At 36.6% G+C, this 25805-nt stretch overlaps 2 protein-coding genes across 3 annotated transcripts; one reads left to right on the top strand and one right to left on the bottom strand.

The window, feature by feature from the left end:
* Positions 1–10312: 10312 nt before the first annotated feature.
* On the top strand, positions 10313–11658 carry LOC106410533 (transcription factor MYB3). Its single transcript, XM_013851048.3, has 3 exons — positions 10313–10690; positions 10771–10900; positions 11014–11658. The coding sequence occupies exons 1-3, from the start codon at positions 10558–10560 to the stop codon at positions 11567–11569; spliced, it is 819 nt and encodes a 272-aa protein (XP_013706502.1). The 5' UTR covers positions 10313–10557; the 3' UTR covers positions 11570–11658.
* Positions 11659–15223: 3565 nt separating this feature from the next.
* LOC111208289 (glutathione S-transferase T3-like) lies at positions 15224–21157 on the bottom strand. 2 transcript variants are annotated; one of them, XM_048762711.1, is made up of 2 exons: positions 19866–21157; positions 15224–18461 (listed from the first exon to the last, which is right to left on the bottom strand). In XM_048762711.1, the coding sequence occupies exon 2, from the start codon at positions 17955–17957 to the stop codon at positions 16956–16958; it is 1002 nt and encodes a 333-aa protein (XP_048618668.1). In that variant the 5' UTR covers positions 17958–18461; positions 19866–21157; the 3' UTR covers positions 15224–16955. The 2 variants fall into 2 exon arrangements, with proteins under 2 accessions (XP_048618668.1, XP_048618669.1); XM_048762712.1 differs by lacking the exon at positions 15224–18461 and adding an exon at positions 18489–19556 and having other exon boundaries at positions 19866–21133.
* Positions 21158–25805: the final 4648 nt, after the last annotated feature.

Genomic DNA, 25805 nt, shown 5'->3' with positions numbered 1-25805 from the left:
TTTTTAATTAAAAATCTATCTGTTACTTTGATTGATCCTAAAGAGTGGGGTGAACCTAAGTTCTGTCCTTTGATTATATATGAGGAAATTAAAAAGCTTGTTTGCAATTATCCAGGTTGGGCCTAGCGAGTAGAACTGGAAATTTTAGTTTTTACCCGCGGGTACGGGTGCGGATCGAGTCGATTCTACGCCGGATGGGTGCGGATCGGTCGATTTTGAATCGCGGGTACCCGTTAATCCGCAAATAAATAAAATAAAATTCAAAAAATAATATATATATTTTAGTAAAAAATATATAAAATACTATAAATTCAGAAAATAATATATAATTTAATTATTTTATTAGAAAAATAAGTATTATATAATTAAAATATAATTAAAATAATTATTTTATTAAAATTTATATTACCCGCGGATTACCCGCAAACTTGGACGGAGCGGATGCGAGTATGTGAATCTTTCTTTGCGGGTCTTGCGGATCGAAGTTTTGAGTGAAAAAAATGAGTCGTTCCGCGGGTTGGCGGAGCGGGCGGGGCGGGTTGATCCGCGAACCCAGCTTTACTAGCGAGTAACGTCTTAGTGGTACATAATACAAAGAAAAAAAAGTCGGCGAAATATTCGGAATGTCCCGTTCGGAGCGTACCGCTGAATGAAGGCCTGTGATTGTGGGCTCATTAACTCTTATGATCGTTCTTAATTGTGCATAGCTTATGAATCCGTAGCTCAAATCCACTTAAGCTCCTAAAGTTTAGTGCTTAGAATCACATCAGTTGTGTTAGCACTAATCAATCTACTTTACTAGATTAGTCCTATTATACTTCTTCAAGTTTTTAAAAATATTTTTTTGGGTTTGTACAAGTAAATTGACTTCTTAAAGCATCTTAGACTTCAAGTCAACACTTGTAGTCTTCTGTTCATTTACTATTTACGTTTCTAGCAAAAGAAATTGTCCATAGCTTATGGCTGCCATAAAACATTGAATAGTGGACATCAGAATGTTTTAATGAACAGTGGTTAAGTTTAATACACTGAACAGCGGTTGGATAGTAGAACACCTCGGAAGAAATGTAAGATCGAAGATTTTTTTAGAAAAAAAGAAATTAATATATCTCCACAAGAAATAGCTGACTTTTAGTACACTGAACACCTCGGAAGAAGTGTAAGATCGAAGATATTTTTAGAAAAAAGGAAATTAATATATCTCCACAAGAAATAGCTGGTTTTTAGTTCTATTTGGTGGACTGATAGATTGGTCCCAAATATACGGTTTAATAAATTTATAAATTCATTTTTCCTTTTCTATCACACAGTCAAAAATCTTTATCAATTTCTTAGATGCATTCTCACAATACTTTTGATTATAATTGATTAAAGTATCTTGATTTTGTTTTAATAAATCTCAATCTTTGTCGTCTTAAAACAGAAAGCCCTCGTCAAAATATATTATTGGTGCGATTGCCAAATTTATGTCCGTTGGAAATTATCAAAATGAAAACAGGTGAAAAAAACACATAGGGTTGTTGCTAGTAGACTCTTGTAAGTTTATGTTTTCTTTAGATGTGTCGCGTTGTAAAAACTCATCTCTTTCTTGTAATTACTTGATAACTTGTTTAAATTTTTTTTTTTTTGTCATCAAAAGCTTTATTTCAAACTTAAACCGGTCCTATCGTACTAGCCTCGTGAGCTAGCGGAATAGAGACCATACTGTCAACCAACATGTAGTGTAAATCACGTGATCGGGCCTCTTTTGCAAGAGCATCCGCACGGAAGTTCAAAGAACGAGGTATAAAACTCAGCGAAAAGGAAATAAAAGAAGTTCTCAGTGCCTCAATGGCATCAAGCTCTGGATCAAGTGCTGGCCACTTCTTAGAGAAGTTGATGATGTGTACCAGCTGTTGACAGTCTGATTCCAAGCGTACCTGCTGGAACCCACGGCTACTAAGCTCCTCCATAGCCCACACTAAACTCTCCGCTTCCGCATGTAGTGGGGATGGGACGTTGATTAGTTTCCTTTGCCCTCGCATTACCTCCATGTCGCCATCGAACACAATAAAACTCAGCCCCACTCCAGTATCTTCTAGGACCCAAGACGCGTCGAGCTGGCATCTCCATCGTCCCACCCTTTCTTGTTCCTCCACTTCCGCTATCCTCTCATTCCCGTCGTCTGCTGCTTCCAAGATGTCCGGCAGGATCTGCGCTAGCTTCCATGTTGTAGCTTCCGAAACCGCTAGTTGCAGGGTATCCACAGGTGATGTATCCTTGTTATTAAAACATTTATCGTTTCGTGCCTTCCATAAGTACCAGATCAACCATGGAAAGAAGGCCGTGCTCTCAGCTCTGCTAGGATCTGTTTGCAAATTCAGTAGCATATCAAAGTTAACAAAGATTGAGGAACTCGGGAAGACCCCCGGAGACGTCGGGACTGTCGATAATGCCCAACTTTGAATCGCTGGCGGGCATTCAAAGATGATATGGTTAATCGTTTCATTCTCCGCACCACAGCGTTGACAGACCGAGTCGTTACCGCAATGTCTTTCTTTTAGCTTGCTCGCTGAGGCGACATATCCAGACAGAGCTTGCCACAGAAAATGCTTGATTTTCCGCGGCGCCTTAAGTCTCCAAACCTTCTTCTTTAAACCATTGCAACTCGGTCCCAGGCTTATGTCCCCACGCAGCTTTTTCCGTTGTTCAACTGCAATGGTGTACCCAGACCTCACTGTGTATACCCCCGACTTTGTATGCTTCCAGCTGTAGCCGTCCTTGCGTCCCGTTTTGCTGATCCTAAGTGTGAGAATACGAGATACATCATCGGCAGCAATAAATTCATTTATAACGCCAACATTCCATTCAGCCTTGTCGACATCAATAAGGTGGTGGACTTTAAGATCAGTATCCATGATCACTGTCTTTGGTTTCGCCGCGCGAGCAGGTTCCGTAGGGATCCATGCGTCTTCCCAAACTTTCGTGTCTGCCCCTGTTCCTATCGTCCTCTTGATTCCACCGATGAGAATCGGTCTAGCTGCCATCAAGCTGTTCCACCCAAAAGATGGGGAATTTGCTTTACCTATTACAAGTGGATTCGAGTGTCTGTAGTATCTACCTTTAAGAACCCTTGCTAGAAGGGACTCGGGATGTGTAAGCAGACGCCATACTTGTTTAGCGAGAAGGGCCAGGTTGAATTCTCGGAAATCTCGGAAGCCCAAGCCTCCTTCCTCTACTGGTACACAGATTTTGTCCCATGCCACCCAATGCATCCCCCGATTGTTATTGCTTGTACTCCACCAGAAACGCGCCACTGCGGCGGATAGTTTGTTACAGATCTCTAAAGGTATCAAGTAACACGACATCACATAAGTCGGTACTGACTGGGCCACTGATTTGATTTGCACCTCTTTACCACCCTTTGATAATAGTTTACCTGACCAAGAGTTGATCTTTCCATTCATCCTCTCTTGAACGAAAGAAAAAACTTGTTTCTTTGATCCACAAATCTTTTCCGGCATTCCCAGGTACATTCCCATTCCTCCTTCGTTGTTAATATTGAGTGATCTTTTCAGATCGGTTTTTGTGGACGCTATGACCTTAGAACCGAACAGAACTGAAGATTTAGACTTGTTCAGTTGTTACTTGTTTAAATGACTACTGTAAGAAAGATAAATATAAAAAGATAATAATGTTATAAAAGTAACGGAAAAGTCTATCTTTATTCATAACATAGAGGTTCCTTATATAGGAGATTACACCGTTATAGATAAATGAAAAGATTACAAATCATAATTTCTTGGTTATGAGTCATCCACAATCTGGTTAATAACACTCCTCCTTGGATGATATAACCATTTAGAGCTTGTAATGTGTTTTAATATTGCATCATTAAAACCTTACCAGAAAAACCCAATTGAGACAAAACCATGGTGAAGGAAAAAGAGTACAACACACATTATCCCTCTGATTTGGACATTACTGAAGGTCTCTTGGACCTCTCCAATTTTATGCAATCTGTGGGTGATGAAGATCTTGGGCATAATATGATTCGTCCTCGAACATGATAGTTGGTTGTTCTTTACCATCGGCCATGCCACAATCTGATCGAACATATTGAGTCATCGACCTCAAATACACACACACGAAATCTTGGATGATGTTGTTGTGATATGCGTGTACCACCATGTGTAAAACATAACATGTCTGAAAACAAATCAACAAAACCAAATAACCGCTCTTTGGGCTGGTTAGTATAAAATAAACCAAAAGCAAAGGCTTCTTCATCGTCCTTCTTATGACTAAATGGATTTCTTTATCGTCCACCTTTGGACTAAATGGATCAGTGTCCAAAACAAGTGATCTCACGCCCATATACTAGATAATGGGTGAGACTGGTCCATATTAAATCTCTTGAGTACTCTTTTCCGTATGTACTATTTGATGCACAAGGATTTCATTGTTAATGTACTCAAGCTGTAATTCCAAATAAAATTTTGTTTTCCAAGATCTTTCGTCTCAAACTCTTTCTTGAGATATTCAACTGTTTGGGAAATTGTATCCAGAGGTTCCTAGGATATTCAGATCATATACTTTGATGATTATCAATATTCTTCTCGAGAACTTGTTGTACTTTCAGCTCAATACCCTTTAGTACTTTCATTATCCAGTGGACCATATAAATATGCAGTCACTACATCAACTTGCTGTAAGTCTAATTTTCTCTCTTATATAGCCAGACTTATGAGAAATCTAAAAGTAGTTGCATCCACCACATGTGAGTATGTCTCCTCATAATCTATTACTGGTCTTTGTGAGAATCCTTGTGCAACATCAGCTTTATATCTCACGATTTCTATTTCTCACTAGACCCATTTATATCCACTGATTTTAACATCATATGGCGTCTTAATCATATGGTCAAATACACCTTTCTTCCTTAAACTATTTAACCCCACGTTTCCATTCAATCCAATATGTTCTACGAGTGCGCACTCTTATATTGACAAGGGTTCATGATCCTCGCTTATATTCATAAATTCAAGTGCTACCTTCTATGCAAATAAATCATCTTATGTCGACATTCCTTATTGGTTCTATTATGTTCCAGACATGATATAATCGATTGAGATTCATTATTATCAGGACCTTTAATACTTTCCAGCTTGGCGTCCCAAGCTACATTGTTTGGTACATGTACCTTAGAGTCGGCCGGCCTTATCTCCATGTTTGAGATGGTTTCCTTAGTAACCCCGGATTTGGATTTGGATTATCATTCTCTGCACCTTTCTTTTGTTTCCGAGGATTCTTATCTTTTGGAAACTATTTGGTCTACCACGTTTCATACGTTGTCTAGACTCTGTAGCAACTTGACTGTGTCTCTTCTTGGACATCAAATTCGTTGGTGCTTTACAAGCTGGTTTATATATGACTTAGTCATTCTTTTTCGGGTCAGCAAATGTGTCTGGCATTTGATTAGCTAGCTTTGTAAATGTATAATCTTTGGACGTCTATTTCACATTCTTTAGTCCGAGGATCTTGCCAAGACATTGATGGTTGATTCCATTATATTTATTTTACCATTCTTTTACCAGTTTTATTATTTTTCTCCTCCTGGTCTTAAAATAATCCGTGTACCTGGCCTCAAATATAATCACCCATAGTTGGCTCAAGGTACTTTATTATTGTGGGAGAATCATATCCAACATATATATCCATCCTCCTTTTGAGGTCCCATCTTAGTTCTCTGTGGTGGAGCAATTAGTACATAGACATCACATCCAAATGTCTTATGATGGGGTATGTCTGGCTCTTGACCCGTTAATAATTGTGATAGGGGATATCTATGCTCACTAAATGGCCTGATGCGTATTAACTTAGGTGCATGTAAATTTCGTGTGGCCCAAGCTGTGAATGGAGTTTTGATCTCATAAGTTATGGTCTATCAATCAGCAATTTGCGTTTTAAAAGATTTTGGCCAAGCCGTTCTTGGTATGGACATGTATCACAGAATTGTCCACACTTACCCCCATGGACATACCATAATCATTTAAACGCTTGGGACATGTATTCACCAGTATTATCTAGACATATAGTCTTTATTTATGAAAAAGAGGCTCGTAGCCGTTTTACTGGTGATGGCCTAATGAGTTTTCCTTGTGTACATGCTACACACGTGAGATTCTTTGGGATAAATCTTCTTATATTTTAATGTGTGCCTTTTGAATATCAATTTTTGCATCATGTTTGGACCAGGATGGCCAATCCGGTCGTGCCATAAAGTGTATATTTTCGCAGGATTTTAGCCTCTATCATACTAATCTATGCATAGTCTAGGTCAGTAGAGAATGCAAGAATAGTCTTTAGGACTTATTATGGCCTTGGGCGATTTTATACATATATCTGAAGGAACTCTTTGTTTCCTTCGCTCATTGTTTCAATATGGAAACCATTCATTCTTATATCTTTAAAACTCAATAGGCTGCTCTTGGTCTTAGAGCTGGGTGAATATAAGGCATCACTGATTTCTAGATGCATACCCTTAGGCAATAATATATTAGCCTAGCCATAGTCTTCTTTCAGACTGGCGATACCTGCTTTAATACTTATATTGACGTTTTTCAGTGTACTCATATAGAAAAATCATTCATTCATTTAATCTAAGCAGACAATGTAATAGAAATAAATTCAAAGAGATAAAAATCAGAGAAAGCATACTAGCAAAGCAATCACACAAGTTTGATGTCGAAATCATATTATCAACTAGATTCTTTTAGGCAATCATAAGTCTTATATTCCATAAGATCATCTTGATCATGTTCGAAATTATTTTCACCATCTTTATAGACCAAGTGGGTTTCAGGATTCTTCCCTTTCAGACTCTATTTGATAGAGTTCACAAAAATGTTTGGGAGTCTTTCATATTTAAGCCCAATGGTTCCCAATTCCACATCTATGGCACACTGATTTGGTCGAGCTTTGTGGTTTAAAGGATATACCACGGCCACTGCCTTGACCATGGCTCAAATTGGGTTGATACCCACGGCCTCTGCCATAGTGATTCCCACGGCCAAATGTGTTATAGTGGCCATGGCCACGTCCTTTCCACCCTCCACGGCCATGACCGTGTGGTCTATCATTCTGGACGTGGTTAGCTTTTTTTCTTCTGCGGCCTTATTGGTATCAGGTAATGGGTTAATCCAGGAGGTCTCAATTCACTGTTTCTCATCAGTTTTCCATTATTTTGCCCAGCTAGCAATAGACTCATCCACGGACTTATAGTCATGGATTCTGGGATTCCTCCAATCAAATAGGGACTTTGGTAATAACACCGTTCTTTGGTGATCATATCTCGATTTTTAACTCTGTCCAAAGGTCTAGAGGATTCTCTATAGTCAGATACTGATCTTTGAGACTCTTAATAAGATGATGGCTAATAATTAATATTGCTATGTATCAATCTTTCTCATTGGCATTATTGCCTTCTATGATACATTTACCAAGTCTTTTTGACTTTAGGATAATCTTTGTATTCAATGCCCACCGTAAATAATTATCTCCACAGAGATTTAGGGCAGCAAAATCCAGGTTGATTTTCGACATCTCAAATCATCTATCACTCAATATTTAGGTATAATTTTCATGCGGCCTTACTCTTAAAAACAATCAATTCGGATTTCAATCTTGTGAGGACAACGAGACTATCAATCTTAAAGACATTTAATCAATCAATCAATTTATAGCAAGTCTCAGCAATACTATTTCTATGTGCTCATAATATTATGGTTTATCAAGACTAGCAAAAATGGATTCAATTAGTCATGCAATTAGGGTTTAACAATCAATAGATTTTAGCAAGACTAGTAAAAAGATTTATTAATCATTCAATCAGTTTCAAGGCTGATTTTAGCAATACTAGAATATAGATTTAAAGCATGAATTTCAATGAATCAGTTTCAAGGCTGATTTTAGCAATACTAGAATATAGATTTCAAGCATGAATTTCAATGAATAAGTTTCAAGGCTGATTGGTATTTAGCATAAACCATGTGTAAATAATTTATCTAGTATCCGAATTTATCAAACCTCAAAAACATATAATCAGACCAATCAATTTAATCGAACTTAGCATACAATCTTAAACCTCAAGACATTAGATTTTATCATGAATCTATCAACCTAGCATACGGATTCTCAATTCTCAAAGATATCCAAATCAGATCAATATAATCTATCATACGGATTATTTAGGGTTTCGATTTAAAACAGATTAGATTACAAAACTATCAATCCTAGCAGATGATATTAAACCTCAAGAATCATGCAATCAGATCATTCGGATTTTAAACAAGTAAACCTCAATCAATCTATCAACCTATCGGATTATATAAGCAAAGCAAGCTAGCAACCTATCAGATTCAATCAATGTTTTAATAGGCTGGTCGGTTTAAACAATTTTAAATCAGATGAACAATTAACCAAGCAGGATGAGAAAATAAATCTATCAATTTAACGGTCAAACAATTCTAGCAACATAGCATCAGATTCAATCATATTTAAAACCTCAATGATCAAAACCGAAAACAGTTCTGATTTCAAAATATTCAATTAGGGTTTTAATATGTGATTTGATAATTATAGTATAATTAATTCTGATACTTATATTATTTAGGGTTTATAGATATAGGGTTAGGGTTTATCGGATTTTAACTTGTAAAAACCGATTTGGGGTTTTAATCATATAGGAACATGATTTAGGGTTTGGGGTATCGAATTTTTAGAGCTTCGTTTTACTCAATTAGGATTTTGATCTATTACCCTATGGTTTTGATTCATAAAGATTAGGGTTTTAGAGTTTCATTCTTTATCAATCAATCCATGTTCGATTATGGGTTCTTAGGTTTTGAATTACCTTTTAACCTTAGATGATTGTTGAATCGGACCACCAAAGGAGTTGGGCCACGAGCTGGAAACGAACGGGACGCGAGCTGGAATGGATCGAGTCGCTTCTATTGGGTCGCAGACGTCCTTTGTTGCTTGATCGGGAACGCCTTGATCGTCGGACGCGAGCTGTCTGATGCTGTCGCGAACGAGGAAGAGGTCGCGTGCTGGAGCTGCTCTCGGGTCGCGAACGTCTGAGTTAGGATCAGGAACGCCTTGGGCTGAAGCTGATCGGGGACGCGAGCTGGAACAGATGCGGGAACAAGAGACGCGATCGGGGTTTATGGTTCGTCGGATCGCCGGCTAGGGTTAGGGTTTTAGTGTTTTTCGATTTGGGTATTAGTTTAGGGATTTAGAGTTTCGTGCTGATAACGTGTTATAAAAGTAATGGAAAAGTCTATCTTTATTAATAACATAGAGGTTCCTTATATAGAAAATTACACCGTCATAGATAAATGGAAAGATTACAAATCATAATCTCTTGGTTATAAGCCATCCACAATCTGGTTCATAACAAATAAACAATTGTTGAGTAATATGTTTTTTAACATAATTGGACCGACAATGTTAGAACTTAGAACTGCGTAGAAAAAAAAAAAAAAAAAAAAAAAAACTTAGAACTGCATTGTGACATTCGAAAATGGCTTTGACGATCACAACACAAGAGTAGAAGACCAAGAAGAGACAGAAATACACATGCACCAACCCAAATAATTCAGTTATCCAACTAATCTGAAAGAAATATAAAAAGGATTTTTTGTCAAAACAAATAAATATTAAAAGGATATAGATAGGGGGTGGGATTAAATTAAAATCATAGGAGAGGATAGGACACGTGGAAGTACATGAGAGAAGTAGCGTGTTGAGAGAGTGATTGGAGGGCAGAGTTGAAGTTGAAGTTGGAGTATTCAGATTGAAAAAGACAGCTACACCTACTCATCTTCCCAATCCTAATCTAATCTACCTACTTTCTTTCAGATCTACTCTCTTTCTTCCTTTTTCCTGTACACACAAAAAAATAAAACATTGCTGGTATATTTCATGATCAGCTAAGATTATAGTTCTTTGAATGATGCAGCAAGAATTGCTTATACCGTTAATGGTTAGAAAAGGGCAAATATACTCTCTTTTTGTTGTTACACTAGGAAGAAACAGAAGAAAGTGACAAAAAATGGTGCAATGAGCATGGCTAAAATAGTTGAAAATTATTAGTGATGACGCAATTAAATGTTAAGCATGGTTATTTTTCTAAATGATAACCAGTCAGATGTTTGAGAAATTGTAAAATCATTAAGATGTTTTCTTAGAGCAGAAAAGTCAATAACTATAAACCGTACGATCTGCATCTGAATGAAAATAAAGTTAGGAAACCCCACGTTCCTCCTGTGAGTGTACAATCAATATTTAAAAAAAAAAAAACTGACTCTTATAAAATTAAATTTTTTCCATTGTACATCATTTTTGGTTATAAGTTTGGTAGTAAAATATAGGTTGTTAGTTAGTATAAATAACACTCAAAACGAAACATCCTACAGAAACCCTCTTCCAATTCCTTGCAAAATAAAACACATCCCATTCCTCTTCCCTGCACATATAAAGCTTGAAGAGAAGAAGCGATTAAAGAGAGAGAGAGAGATGGGAAGGTCACCATGCTGTGAGAAAGCTCACATGAACAAAGGAGCTTGGACCAAAGAAGAAGACCAGCTTCTCGTTGATTACATCCGCAAACACGGCGAAGGTTGCTGGCGATCTCTTCCTCGAGCCGCAGGTACATATTTACGTATTCATCTATCTCTTTCTGCATATATAGAGAGAGATAAAGATTAATTTTTATTGAAATTTTGACAGGGTTGCAGAGATGTGGTAAGAGTTGTAGGTTGAGATGGATGAATTATCTAAGACCAGATCTCAAGAGAGGTAATTTCGCTGAGGAAGAAGACGAACTCATCATCAAACTCCATAGCTTATTCGGTAACAAGTTAGTCTCCTCCCTCTCTATCTCTCTTTTCAAGAACCATAACAGAGGATTTTAGAAACAAAACAAAAAACATGTTTGAATTTTACTAAGTTTGGGGGAATTTATGTTTGCAGATGGTCGTTGATAGCTGGGAGATTACCAGGACGAACAGACAACGAGATCAAAAACTATTGGAACACTCACATCAAGAGGAAGCTTCTTAGCCGTGGGATCGACCCTAACACCCACCGTTCGATCAACGGATCCACAACCCCTCCTCCAAAAACGACGAAGTCGTCTCTTCAAAACGACGAGCCGGTACGATTCGAAATTTCCGGACCGGATCAACAACGGATAGTTAAACCGGAACCGATGGTACTAGACCGAGAAGATGCTAATAATAAATGCACGAGCAGTGGAACGACGTCGGAAAAGGATATTCAAACGGACGATGATTGGGTACTCAATTTGGAACTCTCTGTTGGTCCAGCCACGACCAAGAGTTATCGGTACGAGTTGACTCGCAAAGCGAATCCTGACTTGGCCGAGTCGACTCGACGGTGGAGCTTTGAGTTGTTAGGAGCTCAGGCTGAGGTGTGTTTGTGTTGTCGGATAGGGTTTCATAACGAGTCGTGTCGGAATTGTCGTACTTCTGATGTTACAACCACTTGGGAATCAAAAATTCTTTAGGAATCTTTTATATAAGTTTAATTTGTATTTTTTTTTTGTTCCTTTAATTTCTTGTAATGCATGAAGTAACAACATAGGTTTCATTATCAGATGTGACAGAGATTAATTATTAGTACTAATCTAGTAGTACCAATATTTGTTATCTGATCAAATCCGAATTACTGAAACTGTGTTACCTAACATTAATTAGATTTATCTCAAACCTACGTGACAGAGTCACACAAAAGCAGATGATGTGCAGATCAATTACGCAGTCTTTGATGCAGAGACAAAACAATTACCTAATATATACTCAACAATGTTTGGTGTCATCATTATTATTATTCTTTTTGATTTTAGCATTTCGTCCTTCGGTTTTATGATTTTTAACTGACCCCACTTACTTTCTGTTTTTCAGAAAACTAAACCCTACTGATTTCGGTCTATTATAAATTTAGACAAAAATATTGAACGTGATCGAAAAATAAAAGGATCGATGACGCCCATAAAGATATCGAATTTTTTTTTGACACTTCTCGTTTCCAGAACTGGTAGGCATGTTCAAATACAATCAAATTAAGACTTTTTTATCCGTTTTTATTAAAAAAATATATTATTCTTTTTCATTCAGTGACTTCCAGACTATAGATTGGTACCATTGATACCATTACATATATATGTCATATGTGGTTTTGTTTGTGTTCTATCATTACATATTGGTCATTACTTATATTTTTGTATTTGCAAACCGATTGCACTTGCTTAGGGGACGCAAACATTAGAATTTATTTTGTTTTTAGTGGAGGGATGACCCGAGCATTCAGGTCTGCGGGTTAGGTAGGGTTAGTTTTTTTCGAGTCTGAATTTTTCAAGTCTAACCACTACAAGAAAACAACGGTATTCTGACGGACATTCCGACGGAAAATGAAATCCTCGGAATATACCGACGGAATTCCGAAGAAATATCAATCCGTCCAGAATACTGAGGAAAAATGTATTCCTCGGAAAAAACCGATGAATTCTGAGGATATATTATAGCCGTTGGAGAGCCGTTTGGGGATTTTAAAAATTCCGAGAAAATTCCGACGAACTAGCCGTTGGCGTCGGAATTTCCTCGGTCTGTCGGCAGGATTTCAACTATAAATACAAGCACTCCTCTTCCTCTTCATTCACTCCATATCTTCATCCTCCCTCTTACTCTATTTACACACGAATTTGATTCATAAAAAACATGTCTTCTTCAAATTATTTTCGTTCTTGGATCGATCGACCTCATTTGGATCCGAACACGAGATTGCTTACGGAAGAATACCAACGAGGTATAACCGAATTCATGGGGTTAGTTCACCGACAACCGGAAGCAAAAACAGATATGTTAAGATGTCCTTGCTCTAATTGTAAAAATAGAAAGGTTATTAAAGAGTGGGATGTTTGGACTCATCTATATTTGAGTGGGTTTACACGAAGTTACAAAATTTGGTATCATCATGGAGAAACTGATTATGAACATGGTAGTACTAGCGAACCTCAGCCAGCGGTTAGATTAGAAGAACCAATTAGAACGGATGTAGATTATGGTGTAGGTACTGAGGAGATGGTAAATGATCATTTTAGAGGGGGAGATTTACCCAATGCACAAGCTAGGAGATTTTATGATATGTTGGATGCTGGAAAGCAACCATTGTACGAAGGTTGCAGAGATGGTCATTCAGCTTTATCATCTGCTACAAGATTGATGGGCATTAAAACATATTATAATTTGGCTGAAGACTGTGTGGATGCGATTGCTGATTTTGTAAAAAGTATTCTACCCGAGGATAATGTAGCTCCTGGTTCATACTACGAGGTTCAGAAACTCGTAGCTGGTCTTGGTTTATCGTATCAGGTAATAGATGTATGCAGCGACAACTGCATGATTTATTGGAGGGCGGATGAACAGCGGGTTACATGCAAATTTTGTGGAAAGCCTCGTTATAAAGATACGAGTGGAAGAGTTCCAGTGCCATATAAAAGGATGTGGTATTTGCCTTTGACGAAAATGTTGCAGAGGTTGTATCTGTCTGAACGCACAGCGCAAGCAATGAGATGGCATGCGGAGCACTCAACAGATGGTGAGATCAGACATCCTTCAGATGCAAAAGCGTGGAAGCATTTCCAATCAAAGTATCCCGAGTTTGTGTATGAGAGAAGAAATGTCTACCTTGGATTATGTACTGATGGTTTCAGCCCGTTTGGCAAGAGTGGAAGACAGTATTCTCTATGGCCAGTCATTCTTACACCATACAACCTACCCCCAAACTTGTGCTTGCGACGAGAGTTTTTGTTTCTCTCGATTCTCGTTCCCGGACCAGAGCATCCTAAGAGATCACTTGATGTGTTTCTTCAGCCACTAATATATGAGTTACAACAACTATGGGCTCAAGGTGCTGAAACATACGATGTTTCGTGTAAAGAAAACTTTCAAATGCGGGCAGTACTAATGTGGACAATAAGTGATTTTCCAGCATATGGTATGTTATCTGGATGCACAACGCATGGAAGGCTATCATGTCCATATTGTCGAGATAACACTGATGCTTTCCAACTAAAATACGGAAGGAAAACATGTTGGTTTGACTGTCACAGGAGATTCCTACCACCTGATCATCCATATCGTAGGAGTAGGAATTTGTTTACAAAGAACAAGAGGGTGTTTGACAGTCCACCTCCGGAAATTTGTGGGAAAGATTTGAAGACACAACTAAGAGATTTTGATGCAGAAAGGACGCTAGACGTCGGTGGACATGAGCGTTTTCCGGTAGATGCTGTTGGAGACCTACATAACTGGCACAAAATAAATATTTTCTGGGATCTGCCATACTGGGAGGATCATCTGCTAAGGCATAATTTAGATGTCATGCATATTGAGAAGAACTTTTTTGACAATCTCATGAACACGATCCTTAATGTTCAAGGTAAAACAAAGGATAATTTGAAGTCAAGACTGGATTTAGTCGATATATGTGTTCGTTCAGAACTTCATGTTGATGAGAATGGTAGGGCTCCTTTTCCCATATACCGACTTGATGCAGAGGGAAAAGATGCGTTCTTTGATTGGATTTCAAACGATGTGGAATTTCCAGACGGTTACGCATCTAATTTGCGTAACTGTATCGACAGAAAGGAAGGAAAGTTTACTGGCTTAAAAAGCCACGATTGCCATGTAATGATGCAGCGCCTCCTTCCGTTTGCCTTCAAGGAACTATTACCACGAAATGTTCATGAAGCAATTGCAGGGATAAGTGGTTTCTTCCGCGATTTATGCACGAGATCACTGACTCTTGAAGGTATTGAAATTTTGAAGACTAACATAGCCGTGATTCAGTGCAACCTTGAGAAGATATTTCCTCCCTCATTTTTTGATGTTATGGAGCATCTTGTTATTCACCTGGCAAGAGAATTGGAACTTGGTGGTCCTGTGCAGTATAAATGGATGTATTTGTATGAGCGGTATATGTTCCATTTGAAGAAGATGGTGAAAAATTTAAGTAGGGTGGAAGGTTCTATAGTCGCACAGATGATCAATGAAGAAACTTCAAACTTTGCCGGAATATTCCGAAGGACCCCGTTCCTCTGAATTTTCCGAGGGACCCGTTCATACGAGGGATTTCCGAGGAAAAATGAATTTCCGAGGAGTTATTTCCGAGGACTTGTTTCGTCGGTATGTCTTCGGAATTATTCCGACGACATACCGACGATTTTTTCCCTCAGTATGTCGCTGTTTTCTTGTAGTGAACACATGTAGATCCAATTAGATATTTGAAATTTTTTGGGGGTGTGGGTTTGATCGGTTTTTCGAGCATGTGCCGGTTTGACTCTATAATTCAAATATACGTAAAATATTTGTAATTTTAGGTATGTAGCGGATCCTTGTCGGTTCGAGTATTTACAAATTTAGCCGAAATCTTTCATATTTATCTATAATTTTGCAACATAACAAAAATAAAACTATTATTAATTGAAATTAAATGTTTTCAAACTCTAAACTTTGACATTTAAAAATTCATATTACATAAAATATTATAAAATAATTGTGAAGATTGTAAACAAACAAAATATTACAACTAAATCATAAACTAAGATATAGAAACTAGAACACATGGAGTAAAAATATTTGATATTTATGTTTTAGGTCGGGTATCAGTTTTTATCGAGTCAGGTATACTTGGACGGTTCTTTCGGGTTCTGAATTATTTGAATCAATTTTTTTCGGTTCCAGTTCTTGCGAATAAAGGAATTTCAGAAGGTATTTATAATTTTTTGATTCTATCTCGGTTATATATTTCGGCATCGATTTCTATTTAGATTTTTGGGTCCGGATAAAATGTCTAGGGAGGAGGAACTCAAAACACATGTCTGTTTATAATTAAATTATCAACTTACATGCCTTAATTTACTTTCCTATATTATCAGAAACTATAAAGTCAACGTGGTTTCACTTCGTTTTATTTAATAGAGGAAGAATGATGAGTCATATAAGACAATGACATATTTGCAAATTTTTTCTTGGGAAAACATATTCAAAACTGATAGCTAGATGTCAACAAAATAATATTTTGAGGGTCTTTCTTTAAAAACTAACTAAGATTTTCGTCGACGTAACTAAGATATTCATGTATATCAGTATATCAACTCATGAATGGATCCTTACTCAGCAACTAAAAAAATCGAGATATACCCATTAAACTTTTAGGAAAAGCACGTTATCGTTATAACAAAAACAAAATGAAGCTAACTGTATCGTGGTTGTTATGATTATAAGAGCATGTTTATCCCTTGGATCCTTAATGGATTTTTTAATGATTATTTAACTATATAAATGTACATTAGTGGACTTAAAGAACTCTATTAAGAAACTGTGCGATTTTGTGCCTCCATCAGTAGTTTCTTAATTAAGGGTTCTTAAGAAAAAAAAAATTTAAGAAAAATTTATTTATTAAATAAAACATAAATAAAAAAAACATTTTCAACATAAGATTTAAAATAAAAACATAAAAAAAGATTACTAAAATAAACGAGAAAATTTAGAAAGAAACATCCGAGCTCAGTTGTTGTCTTCATTACGTCCAAATTTACGCCATATATGTTCAACCAAATCAGCCTTCAGTTGTCGATGTCTTTGTTTATCACGAATAGTAGATCGAACACCCATCATATTAGCGATATTTGAAGGCGTGTCTGTAGAATACGTGAGATCCACATGTGAACTTCCGTTGTCTTCTCCTTGTTGGAACTCTGAAACATCAAAATGACGGTATCCATCTCGTTCATCTTCTACTATCATATTATGGAGTATGATACATGCTCTCATAATCTTCCCGATTTTGGCTTTATCCCAAATACGTGCTGGATTTTTAATAATGCCAAATCAAGCTTGCAAGACTCCAAAAGCACGCTCGACATCTTTTCGGACACCTTCTTGATGTTGAGCAAATAAAGCCGCTTTCGGACCTTGTGGTAGTGAAATAGATTGGACAAAAGTTGCCCATTTCGGATAAATACCATCGGTGAGATAGTAAGCCAAACGATACTCGTTTCCATTGACAGAGAAAGTAACTTGCGGAGCTTGACCGTTTATTATGTCATCAAAAACTGGTGAGCGATCAAGAACATTGATATCATTTAAGGTACCTGGAGGTCCAAAAAACGCATGCCATATCCATAGATCGTGCGAAGCAACCGCCTCTAATACGATTGTGGGTTTAGCCGAACCGCGTGAATATTGCCCTTTCCAAGCGGTGGGACAATTCTTCCACTCCCAATGCATACAATCGATGCTTCCTATCATCCCCGGAAATCCACGTTTCTCACCAATAAAAAGTAGACGTTCAAGATCAGCCGGTGTTGGTCTTCGTAGGTACACATCGCAGAATAGATTTATTATTCCTTCGACAAAATGTTCGACACATAATCGAGCACTAGTTGCACTGAGTCGGAGGTATTCGTCAACAGCGTCAGCCGCAGAACCATACGCCAAGACACGAATGGCTGCTGTACACTTTTGAAGTGCAGAGAGACTACGCCTTCCGAGAGCATCTTTCTTTTCTCGAAAGTATTCAACTTCATTAGAGAGTCGATCAACAATACGCATGAACAATGACTTGTTCATTCTAAATCGTCGTCGGAATAGATTTTCAGGATATGTTGGATTTTCACTGAAATAATCATTCCATAAACGTTGATCGCCTTCTTCCCAGTTTCTTTCTATATGAACCCATTTTTTTCTTCTTCTTCTTTCGACTTCTTGATCACCATAATTATTTGCTAAATTCTCGAGTGTTTGATCAAAATAGTCATCAAAATATTGATCAAAATATTGATCAAAACTTTCATCATCTTGATCAAAAGTGTTATGAGAAGAAGAAGCCATTGAATAAATATAGTTGATCAAGGAGAATTATTTTTAAATAATTCGTAAAAGGAGTTGTGATAAAAAAAAAAAAAAAGCGTTTGGTGAGAATAGCTTTGAGATGATGAGAAAAGGAGAATAGCTTTGTGATGATGAGATGAGAAAGGTGAAAAGAAGTCTTGGTGATTCCAAGCTCTGAAGAAGAGCGTTTGGTGAGAAGGTGAGAAGAAGTCTTGGTGATTACAATGGATGGTGAATGAAATCTTTATATAGAGCAAATGACTTGTATAGATTACAACATCTCGTGACTTGTTCTCGTGTCACATAAATACAAACATTAGTAAAAGACATACAACCTTGTGACCACTTGTGACACATACATACAAACATAAGTACAACACCCGTGACACATACGTACAAGTTTGTTCTCTCTTTTGACATTTTTTGCTTCTTCTTCTTAACAATCTTGCGACCTCACCCGTGATCATCTTTGTCTCGTGACCTCTTATCATCATCTTTGTCTCTCTGCACACAAATATAAAGACACAACAGATGAAAGATCACACCAGAAACATGAAACATAAGAGAAATTTTATAACACAACAACAATTTTATAGAAGAACAGAGATTTTATAACACAACATATCACAACAACTTGAAACATACAGAGAGAAACATGAAACAGAACAAGAAAACTAGAGGAATAACATAAGTTGAAACATAGAGGAATTAAACATCTTCAAACACTCGATTTATTAGCTTCTGCTTTAGAGCTTCTTCAGCTTCAGAAAGTGGGTCTTTTTTGGAGATGAGACTTTCAAGCAAACGTTGCTTCGAAAGTCTCTCTTTAACGATCAAATCTCTCTCTTTAATAGACCACATTGTCTGAAACTCAGCTGTTCCTTTCCCTTCCTGGTGATCTCCTATACTTCTCTTACCGCTTGCTGCTTTCGCCGCCTTAACACCAGGAGGTCGTTGCGTTGCTTGATCACAGAGAGGGGAAGTTGCTCCATCTGATTGTGCTCCATCACACTTTCTCTTCTTACTGCTTCCAGTAATCTTGTGCGTTGCAGCTTCACACCATTTCTGGTCGTGCCTCAACTCCTCCCAAGCATGGTGAAGGTTAAATTTTGTTTTATGGTCGTTGGCAAAGATGGTGTGTGCCATTTTCACAATATCAGCCTCACTCTGACCACTTGTTTTCTGTCTTGTTGTAACCGCATAGCATCCAGAGAACTTGCAAACAAGATCGTTAATCTTCTGCCACCTTTGCTTACACTGAATGGGCTCTATCTTCTCACCCCTTTCCACCTTTGGACTTGCTGCATAGTACTCTGCAATGCGTTGCCAGAAAGCTCCTGCTTTCTGTTCATTGCCCACTAAAGGGTCCTTACTCGTGTTTAGCCAGGCGCTAATGAGGACTAGATCATCTGACACTGTCCATTTCCTTCTTCCTCTTCGCTTTGTTGGTGACTCTTCACAAAAGCTAGAGGTTTCAGTAGGGAGTTGAGATGAACCGTACTCACCACCATGTGAAAAACGTGCATAAGAAAAGGTTTCAGGAAAGAGAGTATCTTGTTGACTGTTCAACAGCTCAACAAAATTGGTAGAATCCATATCCTGATATGTGAGAGAAGAGAGGAAGAAGAAGAAATGTGTTTATTGATGAAAAGAAAGAGAGAAATGTGATGTTTTAATACGAGATAGGAGAGGAAGTTCGTGTTAGGTGGCTTTTAATTAGTTTTACTCTTTGATTTTATTTGAGTTGAGGTGATTAGACAAGTATCTAACAAATTTATTATCTAGCACACATCAGAGCAATACTATCTAACACAAGCATTGAACACAACCATTAATCGCAAGCATTCATCACAACCATAACCTAAATGCATTTATTAAGCAGTCAACTATGAAGTTTTGGACACTTACCTAACCGAGAGTCTCAAGTAGTGCTTCACACCCTTCCTCACCGGGCCAACACCTCCAAGAAATAAGCTGTCTTTGGCTGCTCATTCAGATCTTTGCCTCCTCACATGATTCATAAACGCAAACCAAAGCAAATAAAATTATGTAAATAAATGATTTCAATGTAAACCAAACCAAATCAGAAGATGATCTATAGAGAAAAATACACAACAATACAGAGCCGAACTTTCAATCATTTACCAGTTTGCTAGATTAAGAACTAGCTAATTTAAATCTCAATCTAAACTAACTAGTCTCAATCTTTACCAGTTTCAATCTCAATCTAAACTAACTAGTCTCAAACGTTACCGGATTCAATCTGAACTAACTTAATACCAAAAATACTGAGCCAAAGTTCGAAACATTTACCACTTCGGAAGTGATCTCAAAGTTGAAGAGATCGGTCTTCTGACGGAGAAGAAGAGAGAAGACGGCATCGACGCCGTGATAAAGACCGAGAGAGTCGATTTCCGTGTTGGTCTCGTTCGGTCTTCTGACGGAGAAGTAGAGAGAAGACGGAATAGCGGCTTTGATGAGTACCAAGACACTCGTCGTCCGTGGTGGGTTCTTCTGCCGGAGAAGACGTGAAGCGGCGGAGGAGACTTCGTCGGGACTGAGAGAAGACAGAGGAGACGCCGTAAGGACCGACACAGTCTTCGTCCTTGGTGGATTTTGATCCTTCTTCTGGCGGTGAAGACGAGAGAAGACGGAGGACGAAACAAGAGAAGACGTTCGATCGGTGGTGGGTTTCGATCCTTCTACTGCCGGCGATGACGAGACCATACGGAGGAGACGCCGTCTGGATCGCGATAGCCGTCGTCCTTGCTGGTGGGTTTCGATCGGTTGTGGGTTTCGATCGGTTGTGGTTTCGATCGGTGGTTGTTTCGATCGGCGACGGAGAAGACGAGAAGACGAGAACCACGACGGAGGATCAGTGGTGGAGGCACGGTCGTGGGTTTGGATCTTTCGTCGGTTCGCTCCTTCTTTGTTGACGGAGAAAACGAAGAGAGATGAGAGAACGAAGTGAAAGGAGAGAAGAAAAGAAAACAGAAAAGAAAATGGAAAAAAAAAATATCTTTGCCTCTTGTGCTGACACGTGCCTCTAACATTTCCCTTATTACCGATCACAAAAATCCCAAAGTAAGGATCGATAATCTTCTTTTCATTTTGTTTTGATTTAATTAATTCACTTATTTGGGCTAAGGATCCCATTAAAAACTAGGGATAAACATGGTCTAATTTATACCTGATATAAATTAACAAATTACCACCACCATTATCTTAAGCTTTTAGAGTGGACTATGGACATCATGTAACGTGCCAGCTCCAATCTGGTTCCAGCATGTGGTTTCCTTAAAACATTTTTATTAAAAAAGAAATGATATAATGAAATCGAAGTTTAGGCTCTTTTAGGTAGAATCTCACCTAAAAGGTGGTTCCAGAACAATAATACCGAATTATCATGTGCATCTTGAGACAAAATCTTATTTCTATCCTTTTTATTTGTAACATGTAAAGCCTTTTTCTGCATTGGTGGCTTAAACTTTTTCATACGTCGTTATAGAAAGAGAAATTGGGTTAGATATACATAGCAACCGGCCAAATTAAATTTATAACCATTACAATTGCTTGGCTATGATATTTTATGTATAATATGGCTCCGGCTGATAAACATTTCTTAATTGCGAAATCATGGAAAAATATTAAAGCTGCGGAAAAATAAATGAAGCTGCAGAAAAATTAAAAAATTGCGTAACGGCGAATTATATTAATTAAAATATTTTATATGATATTTAATTTATTTTATAATAAAAATAAACACCAATAATTAAACTAACTATTACAAAATGTGAAAATAACTAATTTATTTAAAATATTTTATTTCTTATTATAAATATTTAGCTTTTTCATTATGTTTTTAATAATAGATTGACATATTATAATATTTTAAAGCAATGTATAATATAATTCTATTTACGACATAAGTATTTATCATTAAAAATTTATTGCTATTTATTTAAAAAATTTAAACGATATTATCATATAATTTAATAATGTGAAAGTGTTGATTTTGTAAATAATCTACTAAAACTCGCTTTTCAATTAATGGATTTTTTCTTTGTATCTTTGTTAGCGAAAACGTAAACTTGAGTTTTTGTGTTTTTGTAGTTTTCCTCATTCCACAACTTTTGTTGATTGGCCAAAAAACTTGTGGAATCGCGTTTAAAACATCATTCCACCATTCCGCAAGGTTACCAATTAGGGTCTATGTATTAATTTTTTTTTTTTATCTTTGATACAACAACACACATTTTCTTCTTCTCTTTCTGTTTATTCTATATGCTCCTCTTATAAAAAAAAAAAAAATTCTATATGCTCCATTTCCGATCATTTCACTTTTTTCCGCCTCAATAATTTCTATTTGTAACATCACCACCATCGCTGTTGATGATTATTTCAATCTTCGTCACCATTGCCGCTTCCACCATTTTGCCACCATCTCCAGCGTTGTTGTCGATTGTTTTATTATTCGCCACCATTGTCGTCATCGTCTCCACTGTTTTATCTTCCCCACCACCGCCACTCGCGATCTCTTTACCTTTTCACGTCTCTTTTCTCTTCCATCTTATGTAGTTGTTTCTTCTTCTCAGCAACTCTGGTAACTCAACCAGCATCTCTGCTAATTCTTCTTCTGCCTCATGATTCATCTTCTTATGCAGTGTAATATTTGTTTATTTCTATTTTAGTTATCGAACGTAGAATAGAAATGTGAATTTACATTAAGAGACATGTGTTTATTTTGTTGTATCATTTTTATGAATCAATTGGGTTTTGTTTATTGATTAAGACTAAGCAATAACAAGAAACATCATATTAATACTATATTATTAAAAACTGACAATGGTCGAGAAGGTGTTAAACATTGAGAGCCAATAAAACAAAGACTATACCATTTAGATATACAATGTGCTATAGTATATGATATTGTATTAAGTTTCTCATAGTTGGAAAAAATGGACAAGTCCAGCGACAATGCCACCGGCCTCCACAAATCCTATGTTTTCCTACATTTTATGATTGTTATCCATCACCTCTGGAAAAAATGAACATATCAAATTAAAATGTAGCATTTTATTTTGTACTATTTTATTTTAGAAACATATTCATCACCTCTATTCCTTTCTTCCTAGGCCTCTTTATTTTTCTGTCTCTCTCTCTAAATTTAAAAACAACTCGAGGACTATCGTACATGCAAACCTCTCTCTCTCTCTCTCTCTCTCTCTCTCTCTCTCTCTCTCTCTCTCTCTCTCCCTCTCCTCCCTTTCTTCTTCACCCTCCTCTTTCTCCTCCTTTTCTTCCTCTTCACAAATCACAATGTGTCATTGTTATGAATTGATTGTTCTGTACTATATATTTAACAAATATAATATAGTATATTGAACATTGCATTGAAGAACGATCATGCCCCGGGAAATTGAAACTCGTCCATGAAAAATTGTCACACACATCGATGCATGATATATTATTAAATTTTTTACTACTATGTGCATTTGTGCATTTCACAAAATCATCCTTGTAAAAAATATAAAAATAAAAGTAACATTCTAGTAAAGAAACAAATCGAACAATATATTGACAGTTTATAACACACACACACACACACACATATATATATATATATATATATATATATATATATGATTTTATTTCCAAAAGAAGTAAAAACTAAAATAAAAGAGGATAAATTCAAAAAATATGTTTAGTTACGATGTACTGACTTTTATATAATTGCGTATGCATCCATTTAAATCTTTTTTTTTCTAAATTTCATCTTTCTATAAATTTTTTTATAAGTTTCTAGTATTTTAACAAATTCTACATTGCCAATACTTGGTACTTAGTTATTTTAAGATTTTTAATTCAATATCTTTTTAAAAATATAGTTTTTGGAGTTACTTTTCTTTTTAAAAATGTTATCTACGATATTATAAATATATTTTCTTAAAAATTATAAACCAAAAAAAACATCTTTTGTAAATAAAGTTTCTATCTAACCCTCACTCAAAACTCAATTTCTTTAAAGATAAACTATAACGATTTTATTAAATAAGAGTATATGTTGTATAATTCCGAAACTTGTAGCACGTGTGTAAAATGTTAAAATGATACTATTTGTAAAAATAAAGCGAGCAACTTATATGGACAAATTATTTCAATTTTTCTTAGCTTTCTTTTGGCAAAAGATATTATTCCAAGAGGCCAAAATCTAGAATATAAGCAGGTGAGATGGGGTAGATGGTAGAAGATAGATAAAAGCAACATGTGAGATGTTGGGTGGTAGGTAACCGAATCTATGATCAATGAATAATGGATAAAGGAAAAATTATTATAAAGTTTTATATAACAAGAACAATTATAAAATATGGAATATTAATGATAGTACGAGTTAAGAGGAGAAAGTGATTAGACCGGGAGCTTGTGGTCAAGTGGTAAGGGGAAGGGCTTGGGATGTCACCACATTTCAAGTTCGATCCACCTACCATGCGAAACTAAGTCATATTTTCCTGGTCACCTACACGGATATGGGCTATTGCATTTCGGCCCATTTGAATACCCGGGAGAGGGTCTATCCGTGGGCTGCACCTCCCACCCGGGGGTTAGGTCTGTGTCTTTAATAGACCCGGGTTTAACCCTTTCCTTTTACAAAAAAAAGAGGAGAAAGTGATGATGTTGCACATGCAGTTAGGTAGATTGAATCGCATCATCTTTAGCCAGCCATGCACTGGTCTATCTCTCCTTATTTTAATGTATTATCAATTCATACGTGAACTTCCTACATGTATAGTTGTGTAAAAATGTCATCCTTGTTGATTGATTATGCTGTAGGATCCGGTTAAAATTGCAGCAGTGGACCACCCTACTGTTAAATATTATAAAATAATAATATTATTTAGTATAAATTTTGATTTGAGAAATTTTGCCAATTAAGATTACTCTTATATTTTTGGTGGTTAAACTTTGACTGTAAACCAACTTGATTTGATTTGAATTTTTATTGATAATAAGTTTGGATAAAGCTGGGTCGCGAGCCTACGCGGGAGGAAACCAATCGCAAACTAAAATTTGAAGAAGGCCGGGGCCACCAGACAAAACTATTGCCTGGCTGAGAATATCTCTTCTTCACTTCAAATCCGGATGGTCCATGCCTCTATGTTATGAGTTTTGTTTCCCTTCATATACTTTCTAGAATAAACCAAATTAGCCGGGACAGAATAGCCTAGTGGTAACACTAGAGTGAACTGGATCCCAAGGCACCTGGGTTCGAGTCCTCTGGGATTCCGGAGACCGCCCGTGACAAAAAAAAAAAAAAAAAAAAAAACCAAATTCAATACGGATAAACCGTTATATTCTTTTTGTTTTATCCATCTTAGTATGGTTATGATTTTTTTTTTTTTTGGTGTTTTAGTTTCCCCGTATGTGTAGCTTTTCTCCCAATATTTGGAACTTTTTTTTTTTTTTTTTTTTTTTGTACTTCAATATTTGGAACTTGCCGGCTTATATATTCTATCTTCGTATCTCACTTTATATATTTAAACTATTAATGAACTTAAAAAATATTGAAACACGTTATATGGCTGTGATTGTTTAGGGTTGTTAATGTTAAGACTTCTAAAATAATGGCGTTAGAACAATGTTTGGCTGTGACTTAAAAAAAAAAAAATTATTTACTAATGCCTTGAATTCAAGCTTTTAAAAACATCAAAGAAACGTGAGAAAAGAAAGAGAAGTTGGACTCTGAACAATTTTAAGGGCTTTGAGCAATTAAAAAAAAAAACAAAAACTTGATTGGTAAATTTATTAGCTATAGAAACTTGGAAAAACTGTTTTTTTAGAGCAAAAAAA

Source organism: Brassica napus, chromosome C7 (genome assembly GCF_020379485.1).
Source record: "Brassica napus cultivar Da-Ae chromosome C7, Da-Ae, whole genome shotgun sequence".
NCBI lineage: Eukaryota > Viridiplantae > Streptophyta > Magnoliopsida > Brassicales > Brassicaceae > Brassica > Brassica napus.
The sequence above is the reverse complement of the archived record's forward strand: the minus strand, read 5'-3'. Positions and strand labels throughout refer to the sequence as shown.